General features: G+C 41.1%; 1 protein-coding gene across 1 annotated transcript; it reads left to right on the forward strand.

Moving 5' to 3' along the window:
- The first annotated feature begins 314 nt into the window (after positions 1–314).
- On the forward strand, positions 315–25,400 carry LOC138756713 (protein FAM184A-like). The gene is made up of 4 exons (XM_069923102.1): positions 315–548; positions 13,441–14,283; positions 24,484–24,619; positions 25,294–25,400. Exons 1-4 carry the CDS (start codon positions 315–317, stop codon positions 25,398–25,400), a joined length of 1,320 nt encoding a protein of 439 aa, XP_069779203.1.
- The last annotated feature ends 1,311 nt before the right edge of the window (positions 25,401–26,711 follow it).

The following is a 26,711-nucleotide window of genomic DNA, read 5'->3' on the forward strand; positions in this document are numbered from 1 at the left end:
GCGGTCACTGTCGATGAATGCCAGGTATCCGAACATGGTAAAAATCTGCACCAGTGCCTTGATAACGGAGGCAGGGGAAGGGATGGTGAATGGGAAATGGGAGTGTTCATCTATAACTGAGGAAATAGACGTTCTTGTTAGTGGAAGGCAGTGGACCCTTAAATTTGATGCTGAGTCACTCGAAGGGCCAAGTGGCCTTTATTACGTGGGACAGTGCTGGACAAAAGTGTGGTTTGCACTCCACACAGACCCAGCAGGACTGTGATGGTCTGGACTTACTGGACAGTGAAGGGGAGATTTCGGGATTTCACAAAATGGTACAGGCGCATGACGGCCTGGTGGCAAAAAGTGTTGTGCAGCGTCTGAATTTGGTCGGACTGTGCACTGGCGCAGGTGTGGGACAGGGCATTGGGGGAGTCATTGAGCTTCCCCAGCTTATACTGAATGTCATAGCTGAACATGGCCAGCTCAACTCTCTAGTGCAAGATCTTGTTGTTTTTGATCTTGCCTCTGTGGGTGATGCTGAACATGAAGGCCACCGCACACTAGTCTGTGAGGAAGGTGAACCTCCTGCCTGACAGGTAGTAGTGCCAGTGGCAAACTGCTTCTATGATCGCCTGGTCCTCCTTTTCAATGGAGGAGTGCCCAAGTTCTGAGCCATGGAGGGTTCGGGAGAAAAAGGCCATGGGTCTGCCCCCTTGGTTGAGGGTGGTAGCGAGAACAATACCAGCACCATTGCCCTCCATATGAAATGGGATGTTTTTGTCCATGGCATGCATCGTGGCATTGGCAATATCCTTTCTGATATGGGCAAAGGCCTCTTGCATCTCGGTGGGGAGGAGGAAAGTGGTGGCTTGGGCCATTGGGCAGATCACAGACAATCCGGTGGTTGTATCACCGCAGATTGCAAAATTTCTCTAATCTGTAAATAACAAAAAAAAGTGAGTATTGGGTAATCTATATTTAACTGACAGTTGTTCAAAAGAAGCAACACTTCCTTCGATAAATAAATCTTTAAAACATTTAATGCCTAATCTATACCATTCTTTAAAAGCTACGTCAATCATGAAAGGTTTAAAGAAATAAATAGAAAAAGTAGGACTATTTGTCGAGACAAAATGTTTTCTAAATTGTATCCAGGTCCTAAAAATATGATTAACTACTGGATTATCAGTTAATTTATTTAAAGATATAGGAAGTGAGAATCCAAAAATGGAAATAATAGAAAATGTTGTAACAGAACTAGATTACAGACTATATTGGACAGACCTCCCTTTTTTTAATCACTGGTTGGTCAAATTAACTGTATTAAAATGAATATATTACCTAAATTTATATACTGATACCTTTTTCAGGCTTCGCCTGTTTTTATTCTTTAGTCTTTTTTTGATTCCCTTGATTCAATCTTATCTTCTTATTTATGGAAGAATAAATACCCTTGCCTAAACAAAGTCCATTTGCAAAAACTTAAAAAGAATGGAGGTTTCAACTTACCAAACTTTAGGTTCTATTATTGGGCAGTAAATATATGAAATCTTACATTTTGTTTATGTTATTTTAACCGTGAAGTCTGTCTCCATACCCCTTGATCCTTTTAGCCATAAGGGCCACATCCAAATCCCTTTTCTGTATCTCATGAACTGGCCTCATCAAGTTTGCGTGGGAGAGAGTTACACAAGTTCACAGCTCTCTGAGTGAAAAAGTTTCTCCTCATATCAGTCCTATATGGCTTACTGCTTAGCCTTGGTCTGAAGTTCCCATATTAGGAACATACTTCCTGCATCTAACCTGTCTGGTCCTGTCAGAATTTTTTTGCATCTCAATGAGATCCCTCTCATTCTTCTAAATTCTAATGTGTATAACTCTCATCTATCTAGTCTTTCTTCATACATTAGTCCTGCCATCCCAGGAATCAGTCTGGTGAACCTTTGTTGCATTCCCTTAATAGCAAGAATGACCATTCTCATTTTAGGAGCCTCACCAAGGTCCTAAGGCCTCCCTGCTTCTCTATTCAAAACCTCTTCCAATAAAGACCAAAATGCCATTTACCTTCTTCAGCTGTATCTGCATTTTAACCTTCAATTACAATGCAGCATGACACCCAGGTCTCATTGCACCTCCCCAAATAAAGTATCAAATCCGAAGACTGGGAACAGCAAAGGAGGACAAAGGGATTAATCAGGAGGGCAAAAATAAATTACCAAAGTTAGCTTGCGGCAAATATAAAAAACTACTGCAAAAGCTTTTATAAATATGTCAAGAGGAAAAGATTGGTGAAATCCAGAGTAGGTCCCTTGCAGTCAGAATCAGGGGAATATATAATGGGGAATAAGGAAATGGCAGACCAATTAAATTCTTACTTTAGTTCTGTTTTCACAAGAGAGGATACAAACAACCTCCCAAGGATGTTGAGAAACGTAGAGACTAATGCAATGGAGGAGCTGAAAGAAATCAGTATCTCTAAGGATATGGTCTTGGGGAAATTGAAGGGATTGAAGGCCGATAAATCCCAAGGGCCTGATAATCTACATCCTAGGGTACTTAAAGAAGTTGACATTCAGATAGCAGATGCTTTAAGAATTATTTTCCAAAACTCGATAGACTCAGGATCAGTACCCATGGATTGGAAGGTAGCTAATGTTACCCCAATTTTAAAAAGGGGAGTAGAGAAAAAGCGGGGAATTATAGGCCGGTGAGCCTTACATCAGTATTGGGCAAAATGATGGAATCCATTATTAAGGATGTAATAGCATATGACTAGCAGAGAAGGGATCGGACAGAGTCGACATGGATTTACAAAAGGTAAATCGTGCTTGACAAATCTATTGGAATTCTTTGAGATGGTGACAGGTAAAATAGATTGGGGAGAGCCAGTGGATGTGATGTACCTGGATTTCCAAAAGGCCTTCGATAAGGTCCCACATAAATGACTGGCATGCAAAATCAAGGCTCATGGGATTGGAGACAGGATATTGATGTGGATTGAGAACTGGCTGGCAGATAGAAGACAGAGAGTTGGGATAAATGGCTCATTTTCTGAGTGGCAGGCAGTGACCAGTGGGGTATCACAGAGATCTGTACTGGGACCCCAGCTGTTCACAATTTACATTAATGATTTGGATGAGGGGATTGGATGTAATATCTCCAAATTTGCAGATGACACTAAGCTAGGAGGGGTTGTGTGTACGGAAGAGGGGGTCAGGAAGCTCCAGTGTGATTTGGATAAATTGAGGGACTGGGCAGATACATGGCAAATGCACTACAATGTGGATCAATGTGAGGTTATCCACTTTGGTAATACAAACCAGAGGGCAGATTACTATTTGAATGGCAATAGATTGGGAGATGGGGAAGTGCAGAGAGACCTAGGGGTTCTTGTGCACCAGTCACTGAAGGCGAGCATGCAGGTACAGTAGGCGGTTAAAAAGGCAAATGGTATGTTGGCCTTCATATCAAGAGGGTTTGAGTATAGGAGTAAGGATACCTTACTGCAGCTGTACAGAGCCTTGGTGAGTCCACACCTGGAGTATTGTGTGCAGTTTTGGTCGCCTTATCTGAGGAAGGAAGGTCTTGCAATGGAGGGAGTGCAAAGGCGATTCACCAGGCTGATACCTGGAATAGCAGGAAAACTTATGAGGAAAGATTGCGCAAATTGGGATTGTACTCGCTGGAGTTTAGAAGATTGAGAGGGGATCTCATAGAGACATATAAAATTCTGGCAGGACTGGACAGAATGGATGTAGAAGGGATGTTTCCAATGGTGGGGGAGACCAGAACCCGGGGCCATGGTTCGAGAATAATAGGCAAACCATTTAGAACTGAGATGAGGAGGAATTTCTTTACCCAGAGGATGGTGAATCTGTGGAATTCATTGCCACAGAGAGCAGTAGAGGCAGGTTCATCGAATATATTTAAGAGGGAATTAGATATATTTCTTCAGTATTAGGGGTTACAGAGGAAAGCGGGGATGGGGTACTGAACTTTAAGATCAGCCATGATCTCATTGAATGGCAGAGCAGGTTCGAAGGGCCGAATGACCTACTCCTGCTCCTATCTTCTATGTTTCTATGTTTCTACATTATCTAAGACAATTGCAAGTGATTAGGAATCTAGCAGCATTCTTCACCTGTTGACAGTTGGAATATATTTCTGGCACATGGTTAGAAATGAGAACAGAAAATTGAATGAGCTGCCACCTGCAACAGTGGTGAATGGAGATACTAGAGGGATCCTAAGGGACGATGAGAAAGGTACATGGAACTGAGAAAAATAGAGGATTATACAGTCAGGAAATTCTAGGCATTTGTTAGAGTAGGTTATTAGGTCTGCACAACACTGTGGCACAGTGGGCCAAATGGCCTATACTGTGCTGTTGATTTCTTTGTTCTTTAATCTAGTTAAAGCTTTCATTTTCTTGTTTTTCTGTTCCTTTTCAAGCTGATGCCAAAAATACAATCCACTGTAATCACAAAAATAATTTAGTGAGTGTCACTGATAATTCAAGATGTGATTGATGTTTCTGTAATGGTATGAGTGATTTTCCAGACTATATTTATGCTGTCTTTTGGAGTGCTGGATTCTAGCAGCGCGTAAAGTACATTTGTGCATCACTTTTATTGCTGTTAGTGTGACCGGGTATTTGGAGGTGGTTTGGGAGGAATTGTTAGAGCAGCTTGCGCACACACACATTTTAAAACACAAAACTTTTGCAGAACTTTTGCAGAATGCTTTTTGCAGGAGGCAACAGATTATTTACAGCAGCTTGCTTGCGAGAGCATGTGATCTTTGCAGGCAGAGAAGAGTTATGCTCTCAGAGAGGGAGGGTTTGAAACAGAGGAGAGAGACAGAAATCTGTTCCAGAGGGACAAGCTGGCAAACTTTGGAAGGCCGCCTGGTCAAAAGAGAAGACTGGCGGTGTGAAAGGTGACCTGAAAGAAAGAGGATCCTCTGGAGAAACCTGAAGGGGGCAAGTTTCGTCAGCAAGACTGATTGAGAAGGAATCAGTTGAGGATATCCTGGAAAAGGAATCTCTCTCTGAAAACCAGCAAGAACCTTTCTGAGTGGTAACCATTTGCCTGTTAAGTGCCAAAGACTTGTGAACTTTGTTAATGCTAACTTCTGTGCACAGTACAAGAATTGGCTTCAACCAGTGAGATTGGACTGTGATCCAAATAACTTTTCTAATCTTAAATATACATTACACAAACCTGCACTTAGTAGTAGAGGTAGGTGGGGGGATTAAGTGGGTTAGGTAGGTTAAGTAGTAAGTTAAAGTTTAATTTTATTTTCTTGGTCAAATATAATTAAAAACAACTTTTGTTTAAATAACCCTGTTTTGTGGTCCTTATCTATTGCTTCTGGTTTTTTGGGGTCCTCTGGACTCCATAACATTAACAAGTAATGTTCTTTTTTTTTAATCGGTTAAATCCCAGGAGCTGAATTTCAGGGATCATTTCTCAGAGGGGCCAGTGAATAGAATCCTTTTTGAATCTCACCTCCCGTCAGATGGTTCTGGAATAGTGTCAACAAGTCATTAAAACACTTCCCTTCCTGACCATCTGTCAGGTTTAAAGATTCAGATGGTGACAAACAGTCTGCACGGAAAGTATATTTAACAATTGAAAATCTTGAATGCTTTAATTATATTATGACCCTCCCTTATGCTCTGTATCAAGACTCCACCAAGTATAATGATTATAGGAGAGAACATCAAAATAAATTTCAGAATTTTGTTCAAAGGATAAGGAGGGAAATGTATCCAAAAACAAAGTTTTTCAGAGAACACATTCTCTTTATCTCTCACTTTACTTCTCTGACACTTCATATGTAAATTGCCGTAGAATCATGCAGTGTTAAATATAGAAATGTAATGGCTTTATAATCACAATAGAAGAATGAACTAGAAATTCACAAAGAATTACTTTTTTTGTAACTTTTTATTTATCGCACTATGAACCATATCAACATAAATAAGTACAAATGTTTCTCATTAAATATACACAGTGACATTTTCCCTCTTTTCCCTCTTTTCTCCCCCTTCCCTCTTCCAAAACCAATAAATATTAAATATATAAAATACAATAAAACAATATCTTCACACAAAAGAAAAACAAAAAAGAAAGTCATGTCGTGTACTTTTACACATTATATCTGATCATGTTTATCTTCTTATCACTTTAGGAGATGGAGGTCCAAAGCTGGCATTTTCTATCCTATTTCATGAATGGTTCCCAAATTTGTTTGAACAATGTAAATTTGTCTTTTAAGTTATACATAATTTTTTCCAATGGAGTAAACTTATTCATTTCCATGTACCATTGTTGTAATTTCAGGCTCTCTTCCATTTTCCAGGTTGACAATATACATTTTTTGCTACTGCTAGGGCTATCATAATGAACCTTTTTTGGGCTCTATCCAGTTTGAGACCTTTTATATTATTTAAAATAAAAATTTCTGGATTTTTTGGTATGTTGTTTTTTGTGATTTTATTTAATATCTGATTTAGCTCTTCCCAAAAAGTGTTCACTTTTCTGCATGCCCAAATTTGCATGTATTGTTGTTCCAATTTCTTGTTTACAGCAAAAGCATCTATCCGATATTGTTGGGTCTCACTCTTTTAATTTCTGAGAGGTGATATATAGCCTGTGTAACCTATTATATTCTATCATATGTAGCCTTGTGTTTATTGTGTTCTTCATAGTTCCAGAACATAACACTTCCCATGTTTCGTTCTTTATTTCTATGTTTAAATCCTTTTCCCAGCTTTGTTTAGGATTGTACCTTATTTCATCATTTTCCTTGCTTTGCAGCTTAATGTACATGTTTGTTATAAATCTTTTAATTATCATTGTGTCTGTAATTACATATTCAAAACTGCTTTCTTCTGATAATCTCAATCTGCTTCCCAATTTGTCCTTTAAATAAGCTTTCAATTGATGATATGCAAACATTGTACCATGAGTTATTCTGTATTTGTCCTTCAACTGTTCAAATGTTATAAATATAATATAACAATATAACAATTACAGCACGGAAACAGGCCATTAGGCCCTTCTAGTCCGCACCGAACCAAACACCCCTTTCTAGTCCCACCTCCCTGCACAATGCCCATAATCCTCCATCTTCTTCTCATCCATATACCTGTCCAACCTTTTCTTAAATAATACAATTGACTCCGCCGCCACTATTTCTCCCGGAAGATCATTCCACACAGCTACCACTCTCTGAGTAAAGAAGTTCCCCCTCATGTTACCTCTAAACCTCTGCCCCTTAATTCTTAACTCATGTCCTCTTGTTTTAATCTTTCCTCCTCTTAACGGAAATAGTCTATCCACATCCATTCTGTCTATCCCTTTCATAATCTTAAATACTTCTATCAAATCCCCTCTCAACCTTCTACGCTCCAAAGAATAAAGACCCAATCTGTCCAATCTCTCCCCATACTCCAGATGCTTAAACCCAGGCAACATTCTGGTAAACCTTCTCTGCACTCTCTCCACTCTGTTTATATCCTTCCTATAATTAGGCGACCAGAACTGCACACAGAACTCCAAATTAGGCCGCACCAACGTCTTATACAATCTCAACATCACCTCCCAACTCCTATATTCCATGCAATGATTGATAAAGGCCAGCATACTAAAAGCCTTCTTCACCACCCTATTCACGTGAGTTTCTACCTTCAGGGAACGATGTACCGTTACTCCTAAATCTTTCTGCTCTTCTGTATTCCTCAATGCTCTCCCATTTACCACGTATGTCCTATTCTGATTCTTCTTACCAAAATGAAGCACCTCACACTTATCAGCATTAAATTCCATCTGCCATTTTTCAGCCCACTTTTCTAAGCAGCCCAAATCCCTCTGCAATCCTTGAAAACCTTCTTCATTATCCACTATTCCACCTATCTTAGTATCGTCTGCATATTTACTAATCCAATTCACCACCCCATCATCTAGATCATTAATGTATATAACGAACAACAATGGGCCCAATACAGATCCTTGAGGCACACCACTGGTCACCGGCCTCCAACCTGACAGACAATTATCCACTACCACCCTTTGGCCTCTCCCTTTCAGCCAATGTTCAATCCATTTGACTATCTTAAAATTTATACCTAAAGACTGCACCTTCCTAACTAACCTTCCATGTGGTACCTTATCGAAGGCCTTACTGAAGTCCATATAGACAACATCCACTGTGCTACCCTCATCCACATTCCTAGTCACCTCTTCAAAAAATTCAATCAGATTGGTCAAACATGACCTTCCTCCCACAAATCCATGTTGAGTGCTCCTGATCAGACCCTGTCTATCCAGATGTTTATAAGTACTATCTCTAAGAATTTTCTCCATTAATTTACCTACCACAGACGTCAAACTTACAGGCCGATAGTTGCCAGGCTTCCTCCTTGAACCCTTTTTAAATAACGGAACCACATGCGCAATGCGCCAATTCTCCGGCACTATCCCCATATCTAATGACATTTGGAAAATTAGCGCCAGAGCCTCTGCTATTTCCTCCTTCACTTCTCTCAATGTCCTGGGGAAGATCCCGTCTGGTCCCGGAGACTTATCCACCTTTATATTCCTCAAAAGCCCTAACACTACATCTTTAGTAATCACTGTATTCTCCATATTTACCCAATTCGCTTTTTTTTATCTCACATATCCCAATATCCTTCTCCTTGGTGAATACCGAAAAAAAGAAACTGTTCAATATCTCCCCCATTTCTCTAGGCTCCACACACAGTTTTCCGCTCTGATTTTCTAAGGGACCAATTTTGTCTTTAGCTTTCCTCTTACCATTAACATATTTGTAGAACTCTTTTGGATTAGTTTTCACCCTGCTTGCCATAGTTTTCTCGTACCTTCTTTTAGCTTTCCTAATTCCTCTCTTAAGATTCCTCTTACATTCAATGTATCTTTCAAACATCTCCTTAACTCTATGCTTCTTATATCTAATGTATGCCTCCCTTTTTCTTTGAATTATTCTTCAAATTATTTCTCAAAAAACAATTTTATATTCTCTTGATTCCTTTTCTCTCCCATTCTCTAAAAAATAAGTTGTCTATTGTAAAAGGGATTTAATGTATTTTGCGTCAATAGCATTTTTAGTATTTGGTAATTCATATTTTTCCTTTCTGCATGTATCTTCTTCCATATTTTAAGAAAATGATGCAGTACTGGTGAGTTGTTATATTGCAACAGCTTTTCATCCCATTTATAAAGTATATGCTCCAGTACCTTTTCCTATTTTATCTAGTTCTATCCTAGTCCAATCCAGTTTTTCTCCCGTCTGGTAAAAATCTGATAAATACCTTAATTGCGCAGCTCTGTAGTAGTTTTTGTAACTGCAAACCACCTTGTTTATATCTCTCTGTTAATTTGTCCAACACTACACTCGATTTTTTTCCATTTCCATAAGAACTTCCTTGTTATTCTCTTTAGTTCTCTGTTAAGACAATTGGTAATGTTTGAAATAAATATTGTACTCATGGGAATACATTCATTTTAATCAACATTAGCAGTAATTCTTTCCAATTTTCCAAGTCTTCCTGTATTTTCTTTATTACTGGCTGTGCATGTGCAGTTGCACACCTTTGTCTGACTCCATGAGCTATTTTTGTAGTCCGCCGGTCAGGAGGTTGCCGCTCCTCTGGGCATCTACCAGCTTCAGGGGTCAGTCAATCCTCTTCATGGTGGCTCCCTGCTCCCATGTGCAGGTAAGGTCGTCTTCTTTTATTTCCGGGGATTTTCTTTCTTCTCTTTTCTCTGTCATTCTTGCTTTCTCTCTTTTCAGTGCATTCTCCTGGCTCTTCCTTGTAACTTTATCTTCTTTTTCCTGTGTTTTGTGTTTATTTGGCTGTTTATTGTGGACTTTTTTCCTTTTCTCTGGAGAGGGCTAGTTCTACTCGACCAGCCACTACTCCATCACGTGACTCTTCCACAAATAATTACTTCTGAAGTTAGTATATTTACATCAAGAAACATACTGGATATCTGGAGAGGGTGGAGAGGAAATTCACCAGAATGTTGCCTAAACTGGACCATTATGGTTATGACAGACTCAATAGTCTGGGTTTGTTTTCCCTGCTGCGAGGTGACTCAGGGGGAACTTGATAGAGGTACATAAAATTATGAGGGGCATACATAAGGTAGATGGTTAAATACATAACTTTTCCCATGTGAAGGGTGTCAAAAACAAGGTTTAAGGTGAGAGGGAGAAAATTTAGAGGGAATCTGATGGGGAACCATTTCACACTATGGTTGGAACCTGGAATGCACTGCTGGAAGAGATGGTAGAAGCAAATCTCTTACATTTAAGAGATATGATGGCATCTACTTGAAATTCTAAGGGCTGGAAGGCTGCAGGCCTAATGCAGGTAAATGGAATTGGTGTAGGTAAATAAAACAGACAGTGTGGACATTGTCTGAAAAGTTCGTATGACTCTATGTCAATGACAATTTGTGCAGAGCTATAACAAATAACCAAACAATTTGTTTGAAGAGTATTGATTGAGGGATAGGAGAGTAGAACAGTTGCTCTTCAAAATATGCCATGGAATCCTCCACAAGCACATTTAGGGGTGGTCATTTATTGATGAGGATGGACAGAATTTACCGACAATCCATATCTGGTGAAATAAAGCAACAAAAAATTGAGTGGGCAGGTAGATTAAAAACCAAAATTCACCATCTGACATGTGTCGTGGCGCCTTTGTTATGTGCTTGCTCCCCCTAATGTTAGAACCTGGCTATGTCCCTGGCCCAAACTCTTCGATGTGGAGAAGGCCACAAAGGGAGCACTGGATGCAGTAACTCAATCCTGTGGATACACAAGGGAAGTATTGCTTCACTTGAAAGGGCTGTTTGGGGGCCTGGACTATGGTGAGGACAGGTGTATGGATGCAAGTGTGGCACCTCCTGAGGCGGTATCAGCAAAAAAACAGGCAAGCACCTAAATAAAAAGTTGGAAGGAAGTGCAGGGAGAAGAGCACAGAACAAAAGGCAAGAGTTCATCGGTGGATATGGATGGATGCAATTTGCACCTACACATCTATATTCACCACCATTCGGGGCCCCAAAGAGTCCTTCCAAGTGAACTTCACTTGTGAATCTGCAGGGTCAGCTATTGCATCTGGTGCTGCTGCCATGACCTTCTCTACATCGGAGAGACTGGATGCAGACTGGGAGATCATTTTGTTGAGCACCCTCACTCTGTCTGGTGCAATAATGGGGACTTCCCAGTGGCCAACAATTTCAATTCAGCATCCCTCTCCCACACCAACATTCCTGTCCAGGGCCTCATGCACTGACAAACCAAGGCCACCCACAAATTGCAGAAACAACAACTGTCTGGACACTCTCCTATCAGATGGCATTAACCGGCTTGTCCAGTTTCTGTTAAACCCCTCTGTTCTCTCTCTCTCTCTCTCTCTCTCTCTCTCTCTCTCTCTCTCCCCCCCTTTGCCTCCTTTCCTCCAGACCTCCAGATCCCCGCCCCCTTCCCTCTCCATTCAGAGAGCTATGCCCTCCCCTTATCACTTCTCAGCTTTTTTTCTCTTCTGCCCTCCCACCCATATCCACCTATGACTTCCTGCCTAATGGTCTGGCTCCTCCCCAGCCACTCTACCCGCCTTCCTGCTTTTTGCTCATTACTTGACAAATGCGTCAGACCCACAACATTGGTTATGCATCTTTTAAATTTAGATTTAGATATAGTCCTTTCAGCCCATGAGCCTGTGCCTGTCAATTACACCCAAATGACCTACAACCCTGGTAGTTTTGAAGGGTGGGAAGAAACTGGAGACCCCCGGTGAAAACCCATGCAGACATGGGAAGAATGTACAAACTCCTTACAGGCAGCGCCAGATTTGAACCCCAGTCCTGATGGCTGTGCTCCACAGTTTTAAATCAACAGTTTGGAACATCATTGAGAAGAAAGACCTTACCAGTGAGCTCAGTAATCACAAAGGGACTGGTAGGCCAAGGAAGACCTCCACTGACAGAAGAATTCTCATCATAATAAAGAAAAATCCCCAAATGTACATCTGATAGATCAGAAACACTCTTCAGGTGGCAGGTGTGGATATATCAATGACTACTGTCTGCAGAGACTTCATGAACAGAAATACAGAGATTACACTGCAAGATCCAAACCACTAGTTAGCCATAGGACCAGATTCTGGCTTGCCAAGAAGTATTTATAAGAGCCTGCTGAATTCGAGAAAAACAGCTTGGGGACAGATGAGGCAGAATGAACCTGTATCAGGGTGATGGCAAGATCAAAGTGTGGAGGTGTAAAGGAACTGACCAGAATCCAAAGCATACCACCTTTTACATGATTTTCATCTTGTTTAGCATATTATATAGTCATGCCATCCATGAGATAACTTCAGATAAGCAACTATTAGTGTCAGGTATCAAATCTAAAATGTTTCCCCCCCCCCCCCCCCCCAAATACAGATTCTGCATTTTAACACTTTCCGTTTGGAACAGAAATGACAACAGTACAAGTTACAATATCATTAGTCTGCATTCCATTCTTAATGGACAAGTAATTAGAGGTTACTTGTGATTTACATAGAATCATAGAAAGTAGGAGTAGGCTATTCAACCCTTTGAGCCTGTACCATCATTCAATACAATTGTGGCAGATCCTATTACTTCAGTACCCTATTCCTGCTTTCTCTCCATATCCGTTTGTGAGCGCTGCTGCATGAATAATTCTGACGCAAAGTCCACAGACTGTACATCAGGCTTTAATTAGCTTAAATTTGTACACACCTCGTCTCAGTTCACTCCTGGCTCCATGTGTCTGACTGCTCCCGAAGGGGCTGACTCGAGTCTTTCTTTATATGTGCCTGTGATTGACAGCAGGCAGATGGGGCCAGCCTCCTAGGTTGCCTCCCTGCAGGTACAGTGGTTACCCCCTGCAGTAGGCTGGTAGGAATGCGGCCATTGTAGTGGTTGTATCACCATACTGTTGAGCCCTTTAGCTCTAAGGGCCACATTCAAATCCTTTTTCTATATATTTAGGGAACTGCCCTCAACAACTTTCTATGGCAGGGAGTTCCAGAGGTTCACAGCCCTCTGAAGAAGCTTCTCCTCATCTCAGGGCTAAATAGTTGACCCCTTATCCTTCAAATGTGACCCCTTGTTTTGGATTTGCATGCTTCTGCGGCCAAATTTCGTGGAATGTGCTCACAAAGAGAATTGTCAGAGAAGGTGTGGCCAAATGTAGCCATGTGACTCTCTCATTCTCTTTGACTCCATCTCATGCAAAAGAATGGTCAACATGGCCACTCTTTAGACTTTAATCTTTCTTTTTCAAATAATGATCAGAGATACATGCTCTGGGTTTTTTTTATTTCAAATGTCTGATATTTCATTACATTCAGCCACTTAATGATTTATTTCCTTGTTTTTTTAAAAGGTCATCTATGCACTGAATACTAAAAATGATGAGCATGAGGCTTCCCTGCAGGCTATGAAGGAAGTTCACCAGGAGGAGATCCAACGCATCATTGCTGAGACACGGAGAAAGATCTTGCAGTATAAGAATAAAATGGGAGAGGAAGTGGATTTGCGACACCAAATTCAGACCCTTGAGGATACTCTGGAGAAACTCAAGAAATCCAAGGAAGAAGTGTTGGTGCAGTTTGAGGTTTACAAACAGCAGGTGGCTGAGAGGGAGAAAAACACAGAGAGGGAACACACAGAAAGAATAGTGGCACTCTCCAGGGAGATGCTTAATATTAAGAAGGAGTTTGAGAGCAATCTACAGCACTTCATGGAAATCCAGCGCAGGCTGGAGCAAGACAAACAGTCGGCAATTACAGAGATTGTGAAAGTAAACCAAGAATCGGAAAACCTTCAGGAGAAATGCAAAGCGCTTGGAGGGTGCTTCGATGAAAAGTACAAGCTGGAAGAGAAGCCCAAACCAGATGTTCAGTGCTTGAGTCAAGAGCTGGAGGTCCTAAAGTCAGAGAAAATAAGACTGACCAGTGAGTTTGAGAAAAAAGTGAGTAAACTACAAGTCACGCATCAAAAAGAACTGGAAACTTTGAAAAAGGCTCTGCAACAGTCGGTGACTGAGACGCTGAAACAGTGGCAGGCAGGTCAGAAGAAGAGCCAGCAAGCTCAGGAGATGTCTCTACAGATCAAACTGAAGAAACTGGAGAGTGATGCAGAAATCAAAGACCAAATGATCTGCGCGTCTAAAAGCCAGTGCCAGAAATTGCAGGAGCTGCTGAATGCTGCAGAACTAAAAATCCAGGTGAGCAGGCTTTTTGTACATTTGTAGCCCTTGAAATATATTAATCAGCTATAAAATCCCCTGCACCCTTATCGTCATCTATCAGCCAAATTAATTCATTTCAATGTACAATAAAACCCCTAGTATCCGGAATTCAAGCAACCAGCAGTTTTAAGCAACTGGCAAAAAAAAACTAGGAAAATAAGAATAAAATAGGTAAAAAATACGTAAGTTTAAAATTGTAAAAGTAAATATTCTCTGAAGTAACACATAAACTTTTGGTGAAGGTGGGAGCAAACATTCAACCAGTGGAGTGCCTTGATTGTTCTTTGCTCGTTGCAGCAGTTTGAAGATAGTTTTGTTAGAACAAAATGGCATTGCCCCAGGATGAAGAGCTGGTTGATGCCGCTCACCATTGGGATGACTCTCTTAAAGTGCTTCCTTATCCCTGCTTAGTAAGAGTCACCCCGGCGAGAGGCTTTACCTGTAAAGTTGGGGGAGGGGGGATGTTTAATTATCTATAATATTATTGTTCATCTTTCAAGCAGCTCCATGGAGAGGGAGGAACCTGCAGATGCAGTGATGGTTAAATTTTTTCAAAGAATGTGACTGAAAATAAAGTAAAATGCTTTAAGACTTATATATTCATGCAAGTGAAGTTTGTTCAGTGTATGTTCAATCTAGTATTTTTGTCTTTTGTCTTTTGATACAGGTGTATTAGTTGGGTATTGTAAGAGTAAGTCTGAAGCAACCAGAAAATACAGCTATCTCCATAGGTGCTGGATACCAGAGATTTTACTGTAGATTTCCAACTAGATTTGTATTTTTGAGATTATTTCCCCTTAGGGTAACATTCTTGTGACAGCTTCGATGTTTGCATTGTGTGGCCTTTTGGACGCTGGAGACTGAATCCATTGGAGAGAGCATTTCCATGTACAAATTGCAAACAAAATAAATTTTAGCTGGGTAGGTTACACTTGCGATTATGGTGAAACTGCCTGGGAGGGTTCACTGTGCAATTCACTTTACTCAGTAACCGTCTTGCACCAATCACAGGTGCATGTGTCCTCTTTTTCTCTTTCTTTGGCTTGGATTCGCCGACGAAGATTTATGGAAGGGTATGTCCACGTCTGCTCCAGGCTCGTTGGTGACTGACAAGTCCGATGCGGGACAGGCAGGCACGGTTGCAGCGGTTGCAAGGGAAAATTGGTTGGTTGGGCTTGGGTGTTGGGTTTTTCCTCCTTTGTCTTTTGTCAGTGAGGTGGGCTCTGCGGTCTTCTTCAAAGGAGGTTGCTGCCCGCCGAACTGTAAGGCGCCATGATGCACGGTTGGAGGTGATATCAGCCCACTGGTGGTGGTCAATGTGGCAGGCACCAAGAGATTTCTTTAAGCAGTCCTTGTACCTCTTTTTTGGTGCACCTCTGTCTCGGTGGCCAGTGGAGAGCTCGCCATAGAACATGATCTTGGGAAGGCGATGGTACTCCATTTTGGAGACGTGACCCACCCAGCGCAGTTGGCCTCTATTGTCTGCATAAATAATGTAATCTGGTCTCACAAAGGTCTGGAAGCACACTGAAACCCTCAGGGTGATGTAAGTTAAAGGATCAACACTGTGACATTGATGTGTTGCCCAGAGGGCATGTTAATCTCCTTTCAATGATCAGGATAAGGGAAACAACATCAGTGTCCTTTCACCCTTTTTGTACAAATCGTATTGGAACTGCAGGCTGCATCACCTGCCTCTTGATCATCTTGCAGTTCTCAGCGGCCTCTCACAGTGTAAGGCTCAACTAAGCCAGACAAACCTGTAGGAAGTGCGTACACACACTGTATACCCTGTGCTTTCCCTCATCTACTGGAGGCTTGACTGCAATTTGTCTTGTGACAGAGGTGGAGTTCTTTTAAAATCTGATCTGTTCAGCAAATCTGAGGCAGTGGGAAGCTTTCATGACACGCACAATTCTGAGGCCCTGCTTTCAACACACTTTATTGAATTTTTAAAAGGGATTTCATTGAGAGTTGGTGCTAATTGTAGTACATGTTCAGTACACTTAAAATAGGGACAAATCCAACTTCTAGATTGGTGCGTCTATGGCTGCACACACGTCATCTCCCCTCAGCTTCCCCCATCTTCCCTCAAACGAATCTTCAGCTGTACTCTTCAAAGTCCTCTCTCTAAAACTATTCTGCTGCTCATAAACACATTCCCTCCCCATTTTAATGAATTCAATCAAAATATTGTTACATATCCTTGGTTTTACTTACCTGGAACAATATCTCTCTCCCATATATGACAAAATATTCAGGCATATCAATTATATTAAAACCAGTCAAAACTGAAAGTTATTGTGCCTTCTGCATTTTGATAGAGTTCAGTGGTTGTGTTATTTTCATCGTGTGATCTGAAGAAAAGTTTCCTAAACGATGCTTTTTGGTGTCTTTAATTTTATTCAATTTAATCTAGAGTTACAGGCACTTCCAAGCCCACAAGGCTGCACCACTCAAATATACCCATGTGACCAATCAATAAACCAATGGAATGTGAGAGGAAACCAGAGCACCTGAAGGAAATTCGGTGGATACAGGAAGAATGGACAAACTCTGCATAGACAGCAGTGGATTTGAACTGGGATTGTTGGCACTGGAATAGCATCATGCTAAGAGCTACAATCCCATGCCACCCAACCATGCTGTCTTCTATCCATTGTAGTACCTGTACAAAGATTTCCTGGCCTTTCCTTAAGGTTGAGGTTTAGCTGGCACCCAGACTTTGTGCACCAAAGCAAGGTGTGTCCCTAAAATATCCCTGGATCAGGTCAAGATTAGGAATGAAAACCATTTGTCAGAAGCACTGTGTCCAATTGCAGTAGTTCTGTCGCTATCCTGTCGCGATTGAACCTAGGAACTTTTCAATTTAGATAGCTTCTTATTTTGCCATACATTGAACCAATGAGCCATTAGGAGGGCCAAATTAAAGATGATCAATGGTCATGCTTCACCCATGATAGATCCTATTTAATAACCATTAGCATTTTTTATAATATAGCTATGATTTTTTGAGGGGTCGGAATGGGATGCATGTAGATCTGATTAGTCCTTTTGTGGAAGAAGCTGGATCTAATTGTCTCTATTTAAAAATAAAGAGTTGCTCACTTAAGAGAGAAAGAGATGAGGATCATGAATCTGGAATGTGGAACTGAGTTATAATAGGATCAGCCATGATTTTATGAAGGTACTCAGCAGATTTGAAGGGGTGAATGAACTACTTCTCCTCTTAATTCATGTGTTAATATGTAAATAAAGAGTATACATTATACACAATATGTTCTGATCTTAGAAGATGATAAAAGGACTCATTAAATGGCGAAGGTTTTCCTCAGATTCCTCAGGACTCCCATCGTTTCTCCTGGGTATGCCAGAAAATCAGCAAGGAATAACATAAATAATTTAAGAAAATTGAAAATAGGTTGCAATATATAGAGGTATCAACTGGAAAAGGGGTAGTGTTGGATCTGCTGTTAGGAAATGAGGTCAGGTAATGGAGGTGTGTTTTGGGGAGCACTTTGGATCCAGTGATCATGTTTGGTTCGGTGTGGACTAGAAGGGCCTAATGGCCTGTTTCCGTGCTGTAATTGTTATGTTATGTTATGTTATGTTACTATTGGTTTCAAAATAATTATGGAGAAAGATAGGTCTGGACCTAGGGTTAAGATTTTTGATTGGACAAAGGCTAATTTTGAGGAGATGACAATGTGTAGACAGGGATAAATTGTTTTATGGGAAGAATGTAAAAGGAAAATGAAGTGCATTCAAAGGTGAAATTTTAAGGGTACAGAGATGGAATGTTCCTGTTAGGATGAAAGGAAAGGTTAAAAGTTTTGAGGGAGCCTTTGTTTTCATGAGTTATTGGAGATATGGTTCAGAAAAGAGAGAGGTGTGCAAAAAGTAAAGACAGCATGAAGTAAATGAGGTGTTAGAGGAATATTAATCTTAAGAAGGAAATTAGAAAGGCTAAAAGGAGATATGAGGTTGATTTGTCAAGTAACATGAAAATAAATCCAAAGAGTTTCTACTGTTACAAGATCAAACCAGCAACCACAAAGAAGGCAATATCACACAGGGGTAAAGATGAACAATTACTTTATTAACAAAATTTTACCTTCACACTTTAATTCAAACATCCCCCCCTCCCTTTTATAACAATGCCCACTGGTTAATATACAAATTTCTATAACAGTGTATAATTAATAAATTCCCCAGCCTAAATATAACATATATAATCAAAATCTAAGTTATATTCCCAACCAGCCCACAGAAAAAAACTTTGACACAAAACAAACATAAAACACTTAAGACTCACAAAATTTTGATTGCAATCGAAGTAAAGATTGTAAACAAAATTCAGTTTGTTTGGTAAACTGAAGCCAAAAGATGTTTTAGAGAGAGAGAGGGCATAAAATTCAAAGTGGTCTTCTTGTGTTGCTCGCAGAGAGAAAAAAAAATGGCTTGGTCCAGATCCTTCTGGCTGCCTTTGGAATCTTCTTTTTTTTTAAATGCCCAACATTCCAAACTGCCTCTTAGATAATGACTCATGCTTTGGTTTCCTTTAATTCTACAGCCAAACCCAGTTGTGGTTTGTCTTCCAAATCCAGAAATTTCTTTTGCACATGCTCAGTCTGTCTCTCACTCTCTCTCTCACTCTCAGCAGTCCACCTCTCAAAGGCAAACTGTCACTTTTTAACATAAAACCATACATCACATAGGTCAATACACAATACATAACTCTGTAACACTACAGATATATTAAGAGCAAAATGACAGCGAGGGATAAAATTAGTCCCCTAGAGGATGAGAGTGGATGGCTATGCGTGGAGCCAAAAGAGATGTGGGAGATTTTGAACAGTTTTTTGTTTTTCACCATTTACTTGGGATATTGATCTGTGTAATGTAAAGGAAGTAAGTATGGAAGTAATGGAAACAATGGTGATTAAAGAAGAGGAGGTACTGGCACTTTTAAGAAAAATAAAAGTAGATAAGACTCCAGGTCCTGACAAGATATTCCCTAGGGCCTTGAGGGAGGTTAGTGTTAAAATAGTAAGGGCTTTGATAGAGATATTTAAAATGTCATTAGTAATGGAAATAGTGCTAGAGGTCACTAATAGCTCATGTAGTTCCATTATTTTTAAAAATTGCTAGAAGTAAATCTAGTAATTATAGGTCTAAAGGTTTGAGGTCAGTGGTAGGTAAGTTAATGGAAAGTATTCTTAGAGATGTATATATAAATATTTGGATAGGCAGGGTTTGATTAGGAACAGTCAACATGGATTTGTGAGGGAAGATCATGTTTGACAAACTGTACCAAAATTTTGAGGTTTCAAGGAAAGTTGATGATGGTAAGGCAGTAATGTTGTATATATGGTCTTTAGTAAGGTCTTTGATAAGGTTCATCAACAAAGGTTAGTTAGGAAGGTTCAATTATTAGGTATTAACATTGAAGTAGTAAAATAGATTCAATGATGGTTGAATGGGAGATGCCAAAGAATAGTGGTAGATAACTGTATGTCAGATTGGAAGCCAGTGACTAGTGGAGTACCTCAGAGTTCAGTATTAGGTCCATTACTGTTTGTCATATACATTAATGATCTGGATGATGGGGTGGTAAATTGGATTAGTAAGTATGTGGATGATACTAAGATAGGTGGAGCTGTGGAGCTTACAGAGGGATTTAGGCCAGTTAGAAGAGTGGGCTGAAAGATGGCAGATGGAGTTTAATGCAGATAAGTGTGAGGTGTTTCATTTTGGTGGGACTAAATCAAAATAGGACATATATGGTGAATGGTAGGACATTTAAGAGTCCAGTAAAACAAAGGGATCTAGGAATAATGGTACATAGATCCATGAAGGTAAAGTTACATGTGGTTAGGGGCGTGAAGAAAGCTTATAAATCAGAGCATTGAGTATAGGAACTGGATGTTATGTTCAAATTGTATAAGACATTGGTGAGGCCAAATTTGGAGTATTGTGTACAGTTTTGGTTATCAAAGTATAGGAAATATATCAACAAATTGGAGAGAGTACAGAGAAGATTTACTGGAATGTTGCCAGGGCTACGGAGACTTGGGTTTATAGGAAAAGTCTTTATTATTTGGAGCATAAAAGGTTGAGAGTGGATTTGATTGAGATATTTAAAATTATTAGGGCTATAGATAGAGTTGAAGGGGAGATATAAACAAAAGGATGAGCTGAGAGTTAGGGGCAAAAGTTTAGAGAAAACTTACTCAGAGAGTGGTGAGTGTGTGGGATGAGATTCCAGATGAATTAGCAGAGGCAGGCTAAATATTAGCATTTAAGGAGAAGTTGGATATGTATATATCCAAGAATCCGCCCTGCTCCAGCTCCCTCAACAGCCCTTGAGTCTAGAGCTGGATGAGGACTTTAACAGGGAAGAGACATATAAGGTAATTGAACAACTGAAAAGTGGCAAAGCAGCAGATATAGATGGAATCCCCCCAGAGGTCTGGAAGGCTGGCGGCAAAACTCTGCATGCCAAACTGCATGAGTTTTTCATGCTCTGCTGGGACCAAGGAAAGCTGCCTCAGGACCTTCATGATGCCATCATCATCACCCTGTACAAAAACAAAGATGAGAAATCAGACTGCTCAAACTACAGGGGAATCACGCTGCTCTCCATTGCAGGCACAATCTTCGCTAGGATTCTCCTTAATAGACTACTACCTAGTATCGCCGAAAATGTCCTCCCAGAATCACAGTGTGGCTTTCACGCAAACAGAGGAACGACTGACATGGTATTTGCCCTCAGACAGCTCCAAGAAAAGTGCAGAGAACAAAACAAAGGACTCTACATCACTTTTGTTGACCTCACCAAAACCTTCGACACCGTGAGCAGGAAAGGGCTTTGGCAAATAGTAGAGCGCCTCGGATGCTCCCCCAAGTTCCTCAACATGGTTATCCAACTGCACGAAAACCAACAAGGTCGGGTCAGATACAGCAATGAGCTCTCCGAACCCTTCTCCATTGACAACGGCGTGAAGCAAGGCTGCGTCCTCTCACCAATCCTCTTTACTATCTTCTTCAGCATGATGCTGAAACAAGCCATGAAAGACCTCAACAATGAAGACGCTGTTTACATCCGGTACCGCACGGATGGCAGTCTCTTCAATCTGAGGCGCCTGCAAACTCACACCAAGACACAAGAGCAACTTGTCCGTGAACTACTCTTTGCAGGTGATGCCGCTTTAGTTGCCCATTCAGAGCCAGCTCTCCAGCGAATGACATCCTGTTTTGCGGAAACTGCCTAAATGTTTGGCCTGGAAGTCAGCCTGAAGAAAATGGAGGTCCTCCATCAGCCAGCTCCCCACCATGACTACCAGTCCCCCCACATCTCCATCGGACACACAGAACTCAAAACAGTCAACCAGTTTACCTACCTCGGCTGCACCATTTCATCTGATGCAAGGATCGACAACGAGATAGACAACAGACTCGCCAAGGCAAATAGTGCCTTTGGAAGACTACACAAAACAGTCTGGAAAAACAACCACCTGAAGAAACACACAAAGATCAGCGTGTACAGAGCCGTTGTCATACACACGCTCCTGTTCGGCTCCAAATCATGGATCCTCTACCGGCATCACCTACAGCTCCTAGAACATTTCCATCAGTGCTGTCTCCGCTCCATCCTCAACATTCATTGGAGTGACTTCATCACCAACATCGAGGTACTCGAGATGGCAGAGGTCGACAGCATCGAGTCCACGCTGCTGAAGATCCAGCTGCGCTGGATGGGTCACGTCTCCAGAATGGAGGACCATCGCCTTCCCAAGATCGTATTATATGGCGAGCTCTCCACTGGCCACCGTGACAGAGGTGCACCAAAGAAAAGGTACAAGGACTGCCTAAAGAAATCTCTTGGTGCCTGCCACATTGACCACCGCCAGTGGGCTGATAACGCCTCAAACCTTGCATCTTGGCGCCTCACAGTTTGGCGGGCAGCAGCCTCCTTTGAAGAAGACCGCAGAGCCCACCTCACTGACAAAAGGCAAAGGAGGAAAAACCCAACACCCAACCCCAACCAACCAATTTTCCCTTGCAACCGCTGCAATCGTGTCTGCCTGTCCCGCATCGGACTGGTCAGCCACAAACGAGCCTGCAGCTGACGTGGACTTTTTACCCCCTCCATAAATCTTCGTCCGCGAAGCCAAGCCAAAGAAGAAGAAGAAAGGATATATATATATGTACGGGAAAGGAATGGAGGGTTATGGGTTGAGTGTAGGTCAGTGAGGGAAAGTGTTTGGCATGGACTAGAAGGGCCAAGTTGGCCTGTTTCTATGCTATATTTGTTATATGGTTAATGAAAAATCTATAAATGTTCTAAATCTGAAATATGAATAGAAAATACTGAAATTACCTAGCAAGCTAGGCAGCACTGGTGAAAAGAGGCAGATAATGGTCCCCTTGGAAGGCTAAAAGGAGAGGTACGAGGAAGAAGTGCCTGGTGATGGAATCACCCCAAAAGTACAGCAATTTCACTTGTAATCACAGGATACATAATACCTGATCTGTGGCCTCATCCTATCTCCCCTATTCCTCCCCACCCACTGTCCATCGAGCCCAGAGGTTCTCAACATTTTTCTTTCCACTCACATACCACTTTAAGTAATCCCTATGCCATCGGTGCTTTGTGATTAGTAAGGGATTGCTTAAGGTGGTATGTGAGTGGGAAGGGAAGGTTGAGAATCACTGCTCTAGACCCAATTGTTACTGAAATATTTTGCTTGAGAAAAATTGTCATTGGCCCATTTCCTTTGGAGTTATGAAACCATGCACATAACGAGTCAATTGGGTACAATTAAAACGTAGGTTTTCAAACTTTTTCTTTCCACCCATATACCACCTTAAGCAATCCCTTACTAATCACAGAGCACCTATGGCATAGGGAATACTTGAAGTGGTATGTGAGTGGAAAGAAAAAGGTTGAGAACCACTGATCTAGCCTACTAAATAGTCATTTCAAGCGAAGCAGAAAATCATTGTTCTTCTTCCAGTTCAGTGTGTGGCATCTCCTCTACAATGGAGAAATAAAACACTGTTTTGTTTACCCTTTTTAGAGTACTTATATTCACTTCACAGGACTGACTCCGAATCCCACTGAAGCTGCTTGACTCTCTGGGTTCCCTGAACAGATAGTAAAACACGAAAGTCTGCAGACACCATGAATGAAGTAAAAACGCAATGCTGAAGAAACTCAGCAGGTCCAACAGTGTATCTTATATAGCAAAGATAAAGATGCATAACTAACATTTTGGGCTTGAGCCCTTCATCAAAGTATGAACAAAATGTCAGCAGGAGTCCAAACAAAATCCACGTTCACTGCAATTTTAATTCTTCAACCCACTCCCACCATTCTCTATCTGTGCATATCCTCCTTCACCATTTCAACAAGGTCCAACATAAGCTTTCGGAACAACATCTAATGTTCTCTTTGGACATTTTGCAGTTCAGCAGTTTCAGGTAACTTGTTTGCTCTGTTGGTAACAGAATTGATAAACTGAAATCTGTGGTATTAATTATCTTTTCTTATTCTACACAAAGTTCTTTCATTGCCCAAGTTCTGAGTAATTCCAATATTCTCTTTTCAATTTCAGGTTCATCTAAAGCTCCAACATGCATGGCACAGTTTGATCTCTCTCGCCCTCTCTCTCTCTCTTTCTCTTTCTCTTTCTCTCTCTCCCTCCCTCCCTTTCCACAAATAATGCCAACTCAGTGTATCCAATGTACTTTTTAAATTTGTAATAGAGCCTGTTCTATGCAGAACTCCCTATTTACCCCTAGAAATTAGTCTGCAGAGCAAAATTCCACCCACCAAAAGTACATCATTTTAAACTTAAGGTAAACCTTTAGAGGTTTAGTCTAAAGATGTTTAAATATAGGCACAGCCATCTTTAAAGAAGGGAAGACTACTAGTTAAACTCAATCCTTGGTTTCCCTTTACTTCCAATAAAAGCTCTATGATCTGATGAGTTTCTCCAGCACATTTGTGTATTGCACTCAACCCCAGCTTCTGCAGACTTACCTGATTAGCTACTAGTGAGCCCAATCCTGATACAGATCAGGGTAGTATCCTGCTGTACATTGTTGCCACATTTAAACTACAATGTATTATGGTTTCACATAATCATATATTTTTAATATTCATTTTAGGATTTGAAAAATCAACTTCAAAAGGCAGATAATAAATTGGCAACATCAAATGAAAATCTACGGAAGATGGAAAATGAAGTTCAGCTTTTGAGGGAGAGACTTTTAGAGCAGAAAGCTGAAATACTGCACATAACAGGTAGGGTAACTTTATCATTTCCTTTTACCGAGAAGATGGCATGGCAGCAGATTATATCAGTGAGGTTAAACCCATATTGCTTTATCTACTGAAAGACTCTCCTTTTACCATCATCTCTTTTTTTGAACTGCAGTGATTTACTTACCACCAGATTCTTCTGATGAACATAAATGTAAGAAATAGTATATACAGTGGAATCCTGTTATCACACGACAGTTGGGCTCCAAAAAAAGTCGCATCACAAACAAAACGGGGTCAAGCTAAATCGGGGATTCACTACTGTGCACAATATCGATCGAGGCAGCAACCCCACCACCCCTCCCCCATTCAGAGCAGCACTCACCCCCTCCCAACCCCCCTCCCGTTCGCAGCAGCATTCACACCCCCCCCCCCCGTTTGTGGCAGCACTCACCACATCCCACACTCCCCCCGTTCTCAGCAACACACACCACCCCCCCTTCATCAATGCCATGAATTCCCCACCAAGATAAACATTACTGTACTTACCTTAACCATTTTGACTTCTAAACATCCGCTGCACCACAGGGATGGTGCATCCCTGGTACTGCATCTTTTAAAATGGCCTCGCTTAACGTCCTATCTCAAAGAATGGAACGTGGACATTAAGGGGTCCAATGACTCATCATGTTATATCCAAATTCATGTTAAATCAGGGCGCATTAAATCGGGGTTCCACTGTATTTTCTGTAAGGAGTACCACAGAAACCCAGATTTGTCCTCGAAGAGCCATGACCCACAAGAGTATGAACCAAGTTTTTGAAGTTGGGATTAAAGTCGGTTGCTTTTTTGTCCAGCATAAAGATAATGGGCTGAATGTGTTCCTGTCTCACAAATTTTCTACAGGAAAATAATATGATGTTGATGCCATATCTTCATGAACAGTTTGCATCCCTATGGAGGTATTCAACTAGTCAGTTCTTTCATCAATACGCAGTTATATCCACGTGAGATGGCACTGACTAATTCAGGGAACATGAACTCTACCTTGGGAGAAAGAAGACTTCATCTTGAAAGGAAGCAATTTCACTACACTCCTGAATTAAAGATAAAAAGCCATTTCTTCACCACATTCCCCAGTTTAACCTACATATTCCATTAATGAGCTTTCATTTAAGGGAAAGGAGCAGATCCTTAAGAAGTGTCGAGTGGATCTACCTCCGGAACCATATTTCCCTGCAAAAGAAAAATAAAACTAAACTATTATTTTGTAGCTGAAATCAATGATGAAAGTAATTCTGGAGGCCAAGCAAAATGTTGCTGTTTAAGAAATACGAGGAACCAAGCTGTAGGGGTGTTGCACAATGCCAGCAAAACATTAATGGCACTACAGGCATGGTCAAGATTGGTGTACATACAATCAAATCATATCTACCAAGAAATCCACCTGTAGTATCTGACATTACTTCATGCAGAATACCCCAAAATCTGTCTATTAACAATCTCTATCAGACCTATCTTTCACACAACCTGTGATGTTTTCATAGGCTTATCACTAATCCAAACCGATCCACATTAAGTTGCCCATTATTGAAGTAGCCACAAGAAATTCTATGGTGTGTGGCTTGTGGTGACTATTAAAGGTGACATCATGTCCCATATTTAATCCTGCTTTTCATATATCACTTTCCCCTCATCCCACTCTCTCCAGTCCCAAACTCTTCCCTGCTGAAGATGGTGCCACATACTTCACCTGTCCTCTAATCCCACCCCACCTCCCCCCCCCCCACTAAAGCAACACCCTTCTCCCTTCACAAAGCCAAGAGCTCTCACCTCCCCAGATGTCAATTTAGCTGCATCACAGAGACTCTACATATAGTAGAGGTGGGGTTTGAAAGTGGGATCTGCCTGGTTCAGTGGTTTGCTATGAGGGCAGAGGGAAATAGTAACCAAAATGCCAGAGTGAGATTACAGATGAGTTCTGCTGAGGCCTAATAAGGTTGGGTCATTGATCAACAGCCTACAGAAGAAGACAGATGGGCATGAGTATTAATCTTTTGGTGCAAAAGGAAACATGAAGCCACAAGGAATGTAGTTGAGACTCTTTTCAACCCTTCAGTTCTCTGAGCAAGGA

Source organism: Narcine bancroftii, chromosome 3 (assembly GCF_036971445.1).
Source record: "Narcine bancroftii isolate sNarBan1 chromosome 3, sNarBan1.hap1, whole genome shotgun sequence".
NCBI lineage: Eukaryota > Metazoa > Chordata > Chondrichthyes > Torpediniformes > Narcinidae > Narcine > Narcine bancroftii.

Excerpts from the sequence above, each read along its gene's own strand:
- LOC138756713 (XM_069923102.1), top strand. The coding sequence starts at position 315 with ATGGTACAGGCGCATGACGGCCTGGTGGCAAAAAGTGTTGTGCAGCGT. Across the intron at positions 549-13,440 it reads ATGAAGGCCACCGCACACTA|GTCATCTATGCACTGAATAC; the intron begins GTCTGTGAGGAA and ends TTTTTTTAAAAG. Across the intron at positions 14,284-24,483 it reads CTGCAGAACTAAAAATCCAG|GATTTGAAAAATCAACTTCA; the intron begins GTGAGCAGGCTT and ends TATTCATTTTAG.